Genomic DNA, 13672 nt, shown 5'->3' on the forward strand with positions numbered 1-13672 from the left:
CATGACTGGATCCAGAATTAATGTTTCATCTTCCCTGGACCATGCTGGAGAAACATGGTCATATTTTTAATACTGCTCTCTTTTCTTTACTTATTATTTGGCACTCAAAGGTTTTGTCACCATAGTTTTATTTCATATTTAAACTAATTAGTTCAGCACTTTATTATATTAATTAAATTGTAATAATTAACTTTAAATGCAATAACTAAAAATGAATGTCATTTTAGTAAGATATTAGGAAGGATCTTATGTTTTTGAGAAACAGTTTATTTTAATCAACAATATAGTAAGAACAAAATATCTACCCAGAGCATTTTCTTTAAAGATTTAATAGAGGGTAAATAATCAGACTAGAATCTGATTATGTCTGATCATCATGATATTACAACTTAGATAATTTCATTTGTTCATCCCACTTTCCACCAAAAATTATTAGATAAATTTTATAGACCAAAACTGTGAAAAGTAGTGTTGTGTTAAGACAGTACCTAGCTTCAGAGGATTGCAAGCATAGTATTGAAATTATAGTTGAATAAAATTGACATTTGAATGATTTATTAATTATGAACTATTGTGATCCTCACACTTTATGACAGTGTAGGGGGAAGATATTATTATTCCTAACATGTAAATGTAGAAGCTGAATTTCACCCTTCTCAGCTATATTTTGAATCATAACTTAGTTGAAACATAAACTCAATATTCCTGAGCTGCCATTCTGCCAAAAGATAATAATGGGTACAAAATGAATTTCCACTAATTGTATCAAATTATTATAAGATCTTTGATGAGGAATTTCCAGCTAGAAAGATCAAAAGTGGCATCTTGGAGAGGGTTTACATTGGAGATGAATTTCCAAGTACATCCTAATTGGTGACTGCAGTCTCCATATAAGCTCATATTTATTGTGAGGAGATTCTCTTGCTGAACAACTTCCCCAGGGCAGCCTTCATGTCTCGATTTCTCAGACTGTAGATGAAAGGATTTAACATTGGGGTCACTGCCATGTACATCACAGTTATCACAGCATCCTTTAGGCTATAACTCGTCAGCGGGCGGAAATACATGCCCATGACTGTCCCATAATACAGAGAAACAACTGTGAGGTGGGAACCACAGGTGGAGAAAGCTTTGAGCACACCTTTGGTGGATGGAACCTTTAAGACTGTGGAAAAGACTCGAATATAGGAAATGGTGATGCATATTAATGGCACAGAGAAAACACCAACCCCTAGGTACATCATCTTCACATTAAATTGGATATCAGAACAGGACAACTTGAGCAAAGGGGTAATGTCACAGTAGAAGTTGGCCACTTCCCGGTTTCTACAGAAAGACAGTCTAGCTGTGAGCAGAGTGTGTGGGAGAGCATTGGAATTGGCAATGACCCAAGAACCAACAACTAGCAGGATGCATGACTTTGGGCTCATAATTGTTGTGTAATGAAGTGGGCGGCTGATGGCCACAGCACGATCATATGCCATAGCTGCCAAGATATAACTATCTGTGTTACCCAAGGAAATCATGAAATACATCTGTGTTAGGCATCCACCAAAGGAGATGGCTTTGCTGCCCAAGATATGGTTGATCAACATCTTAGGGATAGTTACAGAGGAGAAGAAGATGTCAACAAAGGAGAGGTTGGCAAGGAAAAAGTACATGGGGTTGTGAAGGCGAATGTCAGAGCGAATAGCCAAGATGATGAGCAGGTTTCCAATCAATGTGATGGGGTAAATGAACAGGAAGAGGATGAAGAAGATTTCTTCCTGTTCCTGCTGACCTGTCACTCCCAGGAGGATGAAGCCCAGGCTAGTGGACTGGTTTACTTCCTGCATGGTTCCTTTATTGAGAAAGGGAAGAGGAATCCAGAATAATTAGTGAATTTACTTTGTGTAGTGATGTTCTTTATCCACTAGTTTTGACTGAAGTGATCAGCCATCTCTAAAACTGAGTTTATTAAATCTTGAGAAATCCTTGTTGAACATTGCCCCTAAATGACAGTTATTCCTGGACACTCAAGTCTAAAATGTGAGCAATCTGTGAATCCAAGGTGCCCATTGTTCCATATTCCAACATCATCATCACACATCTAGGATTTAGCCAATTGAAAATGCTTTTTTTTTTATATTGTATATGCTAGGTGATTTATTAGGCCCATGGAAAAATCACAAATGTGTAAAACCCAATTAATTATTTTATTCTATATGTATGACATAGTATTTGCTCTCAGAAACCTTATAATTTAATGTAGAAACCAGAATCATATGCTAATTCTACTACACATAATAAGAAAATGGCAACAATTAGTAGGCTAGAAAAATAATCCCATGCAAATGCTGCATTAGTGCAAAGACTAGCCAGGGAATTAGGGATTGTTCCAAAGACTGAACTCATGTTGATCCCGGAGCCCAGGAAGTAATAGGTGTCTACACTGACACTGGAAGACTGTAAATCACAAGGACCACTGGGTTTAGATACAAACAAATATAAGTCTACTAGATTTTCTCCCCAAATCTCCTATCTCCAAAGAAGACTTTCACCACACCTTGGATAGGCTTTATCTCTTTAGAATGCTCTCTAATATAGGTAATCACAAAGTTTTTTTCTCCAGTCTTCTCTTCCCTTTATTATTTCTTTTGGTGACTCATTCAATTACATAGTTCCTTGAACTTCTGCTTAGAAAACTCTCAAGTTTCTATCTTAAAGTTTGACTTCTGTTTCTCATATTTATACATTTAGCCAAACTGCCAACATGTTTATCTATTTACTCCATACTCTACGCATACAAGCTTGTCTTGAGGAGTAAAACCATATATTATTTATTTTTATCATCACTCAGAGGAATCACTGTGGAATAATATTTATTGCATGAACCAGTAAGTTTGTATTCAATATTTATTGAATTAATTCAAGGTTTATTTCTTGATTCCCCACTTGTGGGATCTACATAGGCATATTCATTCCATTTATCTTTCATTTCTACATCTGATTGTGTTGATTCTTCATTTAAAATAATTATTACATAATTCACCTTTTTTGTTCTATTATTTCAGAACAGTTGCTTAGATCATCATCATCTTCTAACTGAAATATAGAACTAACTCTTTGATCCACTCATACTCTGAAGCATACTAATTATGGCAGAGTACTAGCTGCTCATCCAAACCCACTTTGTACTATTTTTCTAGTGCATAAGAATAGACTCTGTTCCCCAGGCTCCCTTCCACTGAAATATGATTATGTGACTTAGTTCTTCTAGTCAACCCATCCATGTGTTTTAGTTTGGGGGCACCTTCACACTCTTTTTCCTCTTGCTGAGGCAATAGGGTCTTAATGGGATGGTAGAATCATGTGGTAGAATGAGCCTGTGTCCCTAGTTTTCTACATCTAGCAGGGCCACCCACCACTAAACTAGGACTGTTTCATAGAAGAGAAAGTTTTATTTTCTTTAAACCATTACACATTTTGTCATGTTTGTACTACAGTTCAGAATAAGCTAAATAATTCACTGATTTTTTCCAAAGAAGAGACTACCTAATGATTGTATCAATCTATAATTGATTCAATTCTCAATTCTCAGTGTCTCCTCTGGTATATGTGAATGATATGCTAGGCACAGGGGATGCAGTTTTAATTATATTTCCCTCAAATATGATACGCTTTTTAGTCTCTGTACCTAAAGGAATTTGTTTTTCTCTCTTGAAATGCCTATTCCTGTCACACAAAATCACAATATCTCAGGGTTGAGGGGGTTTGACAAAACTAAAGGGCTGAGACTATGGTTGGTTAGTTTATATGATGTGGAAGTATAATATTTTAGAGGTGTGGTTCTTTGCAACTTGGAGAACTAGGTTAATATCAACAGTTCTCATTCCAGTTAAAACACAAATAAATTCTCAATCAATTTAAAAATGAATAAAAAATGGACATAAGCAAACCTAAAAGAACTGGGAAGACCTAGGTATAGATAATAGAAAGAAAATGCAGAGTAAGAGTTGTAAGCTATAGTTGATGCTGTTTTGGCCCCTTGGGCTTTCTGACAACAACCTAAAGGTAGGGGTCTTTTTGTACTGGAAATGTGTAACAAATCTTCATGAAAAGAACTAATCTGAGTTTTCTGCATAAGCATTTGTTGCCCTATTTGTGAAGTAGACACTAATGTTTTTGGTCACATTAGAGTGTGATGGATAAAACAAAAGGGTGGCATTCATGAAAAATGTGATTGTGTACAAAGAAAAACCCAAGGGAATTTTTAGCTCAATCATGAATTCCCAGGGAATCTCGAAGGATATCAGTAAGTTTGTTTGATATAAACCACTTTTGAAAACAGTCAGCATTGTTCTTAGACTTAAATAAATTAGAAAATATAATTTAGAAAGACTCACGTAAAATAGTAAAATAAACTACTAATTATATTAACAGAAATAATCCTAACAAAACAGGTCCAAATGGTTTAAAAATATCAAAGCTTACTGAAGGACTGAAAAAGAATATAAAATAAATGAAAAGATAAGCAAGGTTAAGGGCAAGATCAATGTGGTAACAATGTCAGTTCTCCTTGAATTAATCTATGAATTTGATGCACTCTCAAAAACATCACAGGTTTCATTTAAACCTGCAGGAGAGTAGGAGCTATTAAAGAGATAGATAATATGAGGATAGAGAATAGGAGAAAGGGATTACTCCTTTATGTATCAAAATGTTTATTACGGTAATGAAACAGTGGCATAGCACTAGTACAGGGAATGAAAAATAGACCTATATTAACAGAATAGAGAATCTAGACACAGATCACACATTTATCAGAAGTTGGTATATAACATAAATTGCTTTAGAAATTGGCAGGGAAATGACTATTAAATAATTTTGTAGCAGTGGGATACCCATATATGAATAATAATTCAAAAAATAATCCCTAGAAGATTGTGAAAAGAAAAACTTCAAGAAATTTAGAGATGTATGTAAGCATATTAATCAACATGTTGTACACCTTAAAGTTACACATTGCGTTCCCATTATAGCTCAATGAAGCTGGAAAAAATGTAGAGGAAAATATGTTTATGATATCAGAGAAGGAATTGGATTCATAAATGAGGGTTTTTAAAAAGCAAAAGATACAATTGTATGGGGAATATAACCAAGATGAAAATGTATACATTGTGCAAAAATGAAAAATGATGTAAGAAATATATAAAAAAATGAAAAAATGCAAAAAAATAAAAAGCAAAAGATAAGAACAATGTATTAAACCTTGGCTACTTTACATTTAAAACATTGGTATGAAAAAGACAATAGAAAGGAAGGGGAGAGACAAGTCATGGAGTCAAGTACAAAGAGGTTTCTGCTACATACGTGATCCATAAAGGATCAGAATTCAGAACATATGAGAGTCCTACAATTGATAATAAAAGGACCAAAACTAGAGTGGGAAATAATGAGCAAAATGCTAGAATAGGCAAGTCATTGAATAACTGGTGTGGCTATAAACAAAAGATGTTCAAATTAAAACAAAATTTAATTTAATATCCCTTATCTTGGAGCATATAAAAATATAAAAGTCTCACAATTTAAATGTTGGGAAGAAGTGGTAAAGATTAGTATTATTTGAAGAACAATTAGCCTGTCTCTAGGACAATTGAATTCATACCACCTCTGATCCAGCAATTCTATTTGTATGTTAGAATTTAGAGAAACTTTAGCATGTGTGCTATGAAGACATCCACAAGGATGTATATTATCATATAGAAAACTTAGAAATGGCCTACTCATGGAGGAATAATAAGTAAATTTTACCATTTTCTTAATGAATTCAGCACACAGTAAAAGTGAATGAATTCACACAAACAAATATAAAACATAATGTGACAGAAGAAAGCAAATTAATGGAAGATATATCCTGTATCACACAATATATGCATGTTTTAATTCATAAAATAATACATATGTATGTAGTAAAACTATAAATACTGAATACCACATCTAGAAAATTGGTTATTTCTGATCTAAAAGGGAAAATTAAGATTTGATGGGAACAAAGGAAATTCAAGTACCTATGATACTTTAAAAAAAAAAACATGGGGCACATATTTGTAAGTCTAGAGGATAATGTTTTATTATTTTATTCTCTTTGTTGTTATGATATTTTAATAAAATCATAGGCTCAGCTCTGGCACTTTGATCTCTCAACAGCATGCTACATGGGGTCATGCATCCTCCCCAAATTTCTGTCTTAAAACAGTCTACACTTTCACTCCCTTCATCTTGGGTAGTCAGGGGACAATGCAGAAATCACATAAAAATGAGATCAGTCTCGAAGAGAAGTTTTGGTTATTTGTCGAGAACTTTGAGTCAACATAAGATCAAAGCACTTTAGTCATTGCACATTAAAAATTAATATAGGATTGCATGACCCTTTCTGATGCAGTTATATAACCATTTGTTTAATGCAAACACAGGCATTTGAGCATATAAAATGACTGATGAATAAGGCAACATTTTAAATAACAATCTGTTGCATGGACAATCACAAGGGGATAAGAGTCAAAGGATGGAAGAAAAATAAAGGATAAGAGGTTAGCATAATCAATGCAGGATCTAAAGACAGTGGGAGCTAGAGAAATTTTCAAGTGCAGAGACTTCAGGATTTGCAATGTTAGACGTCAAGGAGAGAGGTGGGTTTTATTGATGCCTTGGAGAGAGAAGTAAAAGAACCATATGGCCCCAAAGAAAGGATCCTGGGTGTAGGCAGAGGATCCAGGTAGAGGCAGAGTAGAATCTTGGGTTCATTGGAATTAACTTAAGCCAGAGTTCCAGGCAATGTTAAGCCACCAAAATTTATTTTCCTGGATAGTGTTTGTACTTTGAGATATCTGTTACATGAGTGTGATGCAGAGGGGAGCAGAAGGCGGCCAGTGCTTCCCCTTAGTATAAGGGGTAGCAGAAAAGGTCAAAAAAATGTTCTCCAAGTGCTATGACTTACCAGTGCTTTGACAGTGAAATAATGTAATTTTCTGATGGGTCTTGTTTCTATGCACTGTTCAATGTGGGAGTACCGAGAGTTGTAGTTCCTAAGATAATAGGCTTCTGTGAGTGCATATGCATGTGTGTGTGTGTGCGCGCACACACACACACAATCAGAGGTGGCAAACTCAGAACAAAATCAAAACTGCTTCTTCCTCACTGTTTTCCTGCATAAAGGCCCAAGGATAGCCATTATTAAAAAGGAGAGTATTTTTCTCTTTCACAGTCTTCAGGCCAAGTTTGAATTTCACTTTTGCCACTACCTCTGTGATTGACTTTAAGTGATAACAATTCACCTTTTTTTTTCATCTGATAAAATGACATATAATTCCACTTACCTCTTGGGGTTTTGTGTGGTTTCTGGCTATATATTCCTTGATACCTCACTCTCCAACATCCACAATTGTACCCGGGGAGTTAACTCAGGTGTCATAAAGGGTCCTAGTCATGTGGCCTTCACTCTTCCTCCGCAAATGGGAAGTTTATAGCCACTGGCCTAGCACCCATTAGCATTTGTTTTGGGGTTGGGAAAGCAGCCTGGAGTCTGGGGTCTCTGTTCCTGAGGCAAGGCTGGGATGGTTTGCAAGGAGGGGACTAATTTCCCAATCCTGGATCAGAAAGGATAGAAGGAGCAATGGAGGAGATGGAGGCTGAAGAGAGGACTCTAGTTTCCTGCTCAAAGAAGCAGGGTGGGTCATAGCACAGAGAAAACTGTGAATTATTCACCAGGTTATAAAGTCTCCAGAAACATGAATCTCTTGGGTCTTCATTTTGGCCATTGTCAAAGTAATTGTTAAAATTCATTACAATCCTTCTGTTGTGCCCTGAGGGGACACAGTGACTCTCAAGAGTAATTGTTCTCATAGTCACATGCAAAAGAGTGAAACTAGACCACTCTCTTACGCCATATATGACAATTAATTAACAATGGACAAAAGACTTGAATGTAAGACCTGAAACCAAACATAGAAGATAACATAATGATAAGCATTTGACACTGACCTTAGTGATGTTTTTGTGAACTCTTTATCAACAGCAAGAGAAGCAGAAAATACAAAACAAATGGACTACATCAAACCAAAAAATTTCTGTCCAGGGCTCAATCATAAAGCAGCATTGTACTTCACACTTACCATGGAGCCCACCTGTGCCAGCCTGGGTACACCAGAATGTATGCCTTCCCCCAGTTACTCCTCATTAGGAGTGACCACTGCCAAGGCCACAGCTCCCCTCCCTTCTCCCTGTTCCAGCACTTTAGGGAATGACCAAGCCTCCAACTCAGGGAAAAATACTGTGTGGGCCAACCCAGTGATGAAGGTGATGAGCTGGTGAGATTTATGTGTAGATAATAGTTGATTTCTAGTTATAATTAAGGGAGAGCCTTGACTCCAGTCAACTATACTACCGTGTTGTATAGTTGACCTTAACTCCTTAACATATATTTAACCACCTTAACTCTACCTTAACTCCAACATATATTTAATAATAGTTATTGGAATACAAATTATCTTAACTTTCATATTATTATTAAATGATTTACTCAAAATCCTTCTGTAGTTTTAAGTTGGTTCTCTTGTATGTGACAACTTCCTTTTCCCTTGCTTTCAATATTTTCCCTTTGTTTTTGACTTTTGATGACTTAATTATAATTTCAGTATGGATTTTTTTTTTTGGCTTCTTGAATCTCAATGTATGTTTCCTTCCCAGGTTTCAGAAGTTTTCAGGCATTATTTCTTAAAATAATCTTTCTGATCATTTATCTTACTCTTCTCATTCTGGGACTCCCATAATGCAATGCATATTTTCTGCTCAATTGCATCTCAAAGTCTCTTAAGCTTTTTTCACTTTTATCATTCTTTAAAACAATTTTGCTGCTTTTACTGAATTATTTCCAATGACCTGTTCTTAAATGTTTGTATTCTTTGAATGCTTGATCTAGGATCTAGTCTGCTTTGAACCTCTAGTGTATTATTTGGTTTAGTGATTGTGTTCTTTAACTTCAAGATTTCTCTTTGGCACTTTTTAATATTTACTGTCTCTGTTTAAACACTCACTTTATTTACACATTATCCTATGCTTTCTCAGTGAGCATTTATGCTAGTTATTTAGTTTCTCTATTAGTTAAATCATAACTTTATTTCAATAGGATTGGTTTCTGTGAGTTCCCTTGGTTTTTGTTTGGAAAATCTTTGCCTGATTCATTTTCCTTGACTTTATCTTTTGGTATTTGCACATTAGCAAGGTAGGTGAAGTACCTCTTCCCATCTTCACAGACCAATCTCAGATGGGAGAAAACCCTCACCAGTGAACCTATCCAACGATCTGTGGGACTCTGCCAACTGTTTTCTTTATCAGGAAGAGGTAATCTTCTGTGTTTTTTATACACTCACTCAGTGCTAATCCAGGAGGAAGAACTATGGTATCTCCCAGTCCAAACTTCTGTGTACTCTCCCCTTTAGGAAGTTAGACTGCCTCTGGACTCATCAGACTTCCAATGCTGGTGGGACAGATACCAGTTGTTTGGGTGCCCTTAGAGAAGTTGGGCCATTGAGGCCAAGGGCCAAGTGTTTCTCTCCCCAGTGGGAGGCAGAGAGCTAAGAATATTTTTTCCACCATTCTGTGGTGAGCATGTGGGGGGATCAATGGCATCTACCCATGCAAACCACTCTGTGTTTTCTCCCAAGCAGCTCTGCTGCAGGAGGCCTTGTTCTCATCCTTTCAGGAACCCTGACATGACATTTTGCCGGAGGCTGGTCCCCGGCACAACTCCCAATGTATCTGTATGTAACAGATACATCTGAGCTTGAGGATTGACAAGATATATTCAAGTTATTTGGGAAATCCCAGAGAAATTGGGGCATACCACACATGGATCAACTGTTTCTTACCTGGGGGGAGATAATAACTCTGATTTTCATTCACTTGCCTCATCAGGAGAAAGATCTATTAGTATCCACAAGCTCAAGCTGCCTTCTGTATTCTTTCCTAGGTGACTAGAATGTGCCAGCCCCATAAGAGCACCAAGATTCACAAGAAATAAGTCAGTGCTCTGATGAACTCTCTTGGAAAAGTTGGGTGCTTGTTTTATGAATAAATTGCTTTCCACCCTTAGTAAAAAATGGAGTGATAGGGTTTCTTCCTAATTGTATGGCATAGTGAGAGAGTATCCTGCGTCTCCTACTACCTTTGCCAATATGGTTTTGTTTTTACTGGGCAACAATTCATTTCAGTATTTCTCACAAAGGGAATTTGTCCATCAAGTGTTGCTGAGCTAATGTGTTTATAATAGGGAAAGGGAGTTGGGGTTTTCAACTCTGCTATCTTGCTCTAATTTTTATTCTTTATATAATTAATTGATTATAATTTATTTACAACTTAATTACTGTAATTTCCTTACACTTATTTACAATTTTGACTAAAGTAATCTTTTTCTTTTGTAGATCAACCTAAAACACAGACATTACCTTGTTATTATCAAAAATTATATACATTCTACTATTTCCATATAGCATTTATATCTAGATACTTTACCTAGCATCTTGTTTCTTCTCGAGAATGCTGAAAGGACTGCCTAATTAAACTGCTCTCACTATTACCCTTTCCTCCTTGTATCCAATCTTTGATTCAAGCAAATGCTCACCATTGCATCATGCAGAGCTTTTACTCTATCTATCTATCTATCTATCATCTATCTATCTATCTATCTATCTATCTATCTATCTATCATCTATCTATGCAATATCATGAGCACATATTGACCCCCTCCTGATCTAAAAATTAGGGTTTTAGTAATATCCTTTTTTTCTAACTATATCCTACCTCACTTCCATTCCCTTAACTTCCATATTAAATTCCTCATTATCCTTAATCTTATGCTCATTTTTGTCTCTTTTATTTTGATGCACTTTTATTACATCTTTGTGCATTTCTGAGAAATGTCATTTATGTTGTTTTTGTTGTGTATTACCTTATAACAAGGGCACAAATAATCTTTTGGGATTTACATTTTTATAATTGATATTATGTTGCTAAGATGCAACCAAATTGTAGCATGTCTCTGTGGGCCATGCACAGGAAAGAAATTCTCTACTCATTAGAGGGATAGATTCGGATTATTAGGGACATTGTGTTGCTGATGCACAATGGAGGGCAAGGAAGACTAAAACTATGTATGGGGTGAAACTGGTATTTCCTCTTCCAATAGCAAAGATTAGTAAAAACTGTGGTAGCAACAACAATAAAAAGAGGCAATGCCATTGAGGACTCAGACTCTCCAGGAACAAAATTTGGTAATGACCATGTGCCAGAGTTACTTGACAGCTCCCTTCAGATACCTGAACACCTATTTTTTTTTCATTACACAGTTATATATTTAATTCCTTGTATTATCTTCTACGTTTAAGCATACCTGATGTGGTTTCTGTTTCCTAAATAAATTCTAGTGGATACACAAGGTATATATTGGATGGGCACTTAACATTATATTTCATAGATTAATATTTTTATATACCACTTTCCATCAATATTCTTGGAGGCATTATATATGAGCAAGACTGTAAACCGTGATATACTAAGAAGCATCTTACTTAAAAGGGTTATAAGCATAGTAGGTGGTATTAAATTTAACAGTCCATAAAATTGATATTTGAATAGTGAATAATAACTTTCAAAACATGAAATATCACATCTTATGACCGTGGCAGGGAAGATATTATTCTTAACATGTAGATGTTGAGGCTGAGCTTCATTTTTCTCAACTTTACTCTGATAGTCGGTACCCTAACATGCATCCAATATTTTGTGCTGCAACTTTGCCAAAAGGAGTAGACATGTGTATGAGGTGATAAATTCTGCAACGTGTTTCACAAATTATTACAGGATTTCTGAGAAGAGTAATTTTTAACTCAAAAGATCAAAGGCTACTTCTTGGAGAGGGTTGACATTGGAGATGAATTTCCAAATGCATCCTAAATGATGACAGCAGTCACAAATCTATGAACTTACATGGTTATAGGGAGATTTTCTTGCTGAACAATTTCCTAAGTGCAACCTTCATATCCTTATTTCTCAGACTATAGATGAAAGGATTTAACATTGGGGTCACTATCATGTACATCACCGACATCACAGCATCCTTTAGGGTATAACTTGTCAGAGGGCGGAAATACATGCCCATGATTGTCCCATAATACAGAGAAACAACTGTGAGGTGGGAACCACAGGTGGAGAAAGCTTTGCGCACACCCTTTGTGGATGGAACTTTTAAGACTGTGTAAAAGACCCGAATATAGGAAATGGTGATACATATTAATGGCACAGAGAATATACTAACCCCTAGGTACATCATCTTCACATTAAGTTGGATATCAGAACAGGACAACTGGAGCAAAGGCACAATGTCACAGTAGAAGTTTGCTACTTCCCGGTTTTCACAGAAAGACAGCCTAGATGTGAGCACAGTGTGCATGAGAGCATTGGAATTGGCAATCACCCAAGAACCAACAACTAGCAGGACACAAGACCTTGGACTCATAATTGTTGTGTAATGAAGTGGGCGGCTGATGGCCACAGCACGATCATATGCCATAGCTGCCAAGATGTAACTATCTGTGTTAGCCATGGAAATCATGAAATACATCTGTGTTAGACATCCACCAAAGGAGATGGCTTTGCTGTGCAAGATATAGTTGGCTAGTGTCTTAGGAATAGTAACAGAAGAGAAGATGTCAATAAATGAAAGGTTGGCAAGGAGAAAATACATGGGACTGTGAAGGCGAGCGTCAGAATGGATAGCCAAGATAATGAGCAGGTTTCCAATAAATGTGATGGGGTAAATGAACAGGAAGAGGATGAAGAAGATTTTTTCTTGTTCCTGTTCACTGCTTACTCCCAGGAGGATGAAGTCCAGAGTAGAGGACTGGTTTTCTTCCTGCATGGCTCCTTTATTAAAAACAGAGGAACCCAGAATTATTAGTGAAGTTACTGTAATTACTACCTTATTTATTCACATTTGGTTACCTGTCTCTATGTGTGGGTATACTTAAATCCAGAAGTGGCCAATATATAGGAGAAAAAACATGTTCATCAGTTGGATAATTTTCAGATAGCTTAGACTTAGTCTAACAAGTGAACAGTGTGAAGATGATGTGCTCTTTTCCCTGTGCAGCATTGTCGTGCAAACACCTGGATTTACTCGCTTAAAAACAAAAATTTGTAAGCACATGTTATAAATTTTCTTAAGCCACATGAAAAAAATATGGACATGTGGAAAAATTCAGTTTAACCGTATACTTTCCATGAATAATGTAGTCTCTGGTCTCAGGTACCTTATGATTTAAAGAAAATATTAGGTTGTGTACTAATTTTGTTACATAAAATAACAAAAGGACAGCTTTTTGGAGTATTGAAGGAAGTACTTCATTAGAAAAAAATATTTTCTAGGAGAGTATCATGGACAATTAAAATATAATTAAAAGATAATAAATCAGAAAGACAGCTGAGAACAGGTCTTCTGAAAGCAGCCCAGTGAGCACCTTCCCAGATGACCCAGGTGTCCCATTTCCATAGCACATTTTTACTCTGACAGGTTTTTATATCTTTTCCAAACCTTTAAATATATATAATCAGTATTTTTATCTTTCCTTTTTTGGCT

The 13672-nt window shown here is 36.0% G+C and overlaps 2 protein-coding genes across 2 annotated transcripts; both read right to left on the bottom strand.

Moving 5' to 3' along the window:
* Positions 1 to 902: 902 nt before the first annotated feature.
* Positions 903 to 1835, bottom strand: LOC311174638 (olfactory receptor 1A1; the record flags this gene model as incomplete). Its single annotated transcript, XM_084239224.1, has 1 exon — positions 903 to 1835. The coding sequence occupies one exon, from the start codon at positions 1833 to 1835 to the stop codon at positions 903 to 905; it is 933 nt and encodes a 310-aa protein (XP_084095350.1).
* Positions 1836 to 12028: 10193 nt separating this feature from the next.
* Positions 12029 to 12955, bottom strand: LOC311174642 (olfactory receptor 1A1-like; the record flags this gene model as incomplete). The annotated part of the gene is made up of 1 exon (XM_084239228.1): positions 12029 to 12955. The coding sequence occupies one exon, from the start codon at positions 12953 to 12955 to the stop codon at positions 12029 to 12031; it is 927 nt and encodes a 308-aa protein (XP_084095354.1).
* Between the last annotated feature and the right edge of the window lie 717 nt (positions 12956 to 13672).

The sequence above is a fragment of the Talpa europaea genome (genome assembly GCF_964194135.1).
Source record: "Talpa europaea genome assembly, chromosome: 7".
NCBI lineage: Eukaryota > Metazoa > Chordata > Mammalia > Eulipotyphla > Talpidae > Talpa > Talpa europaea.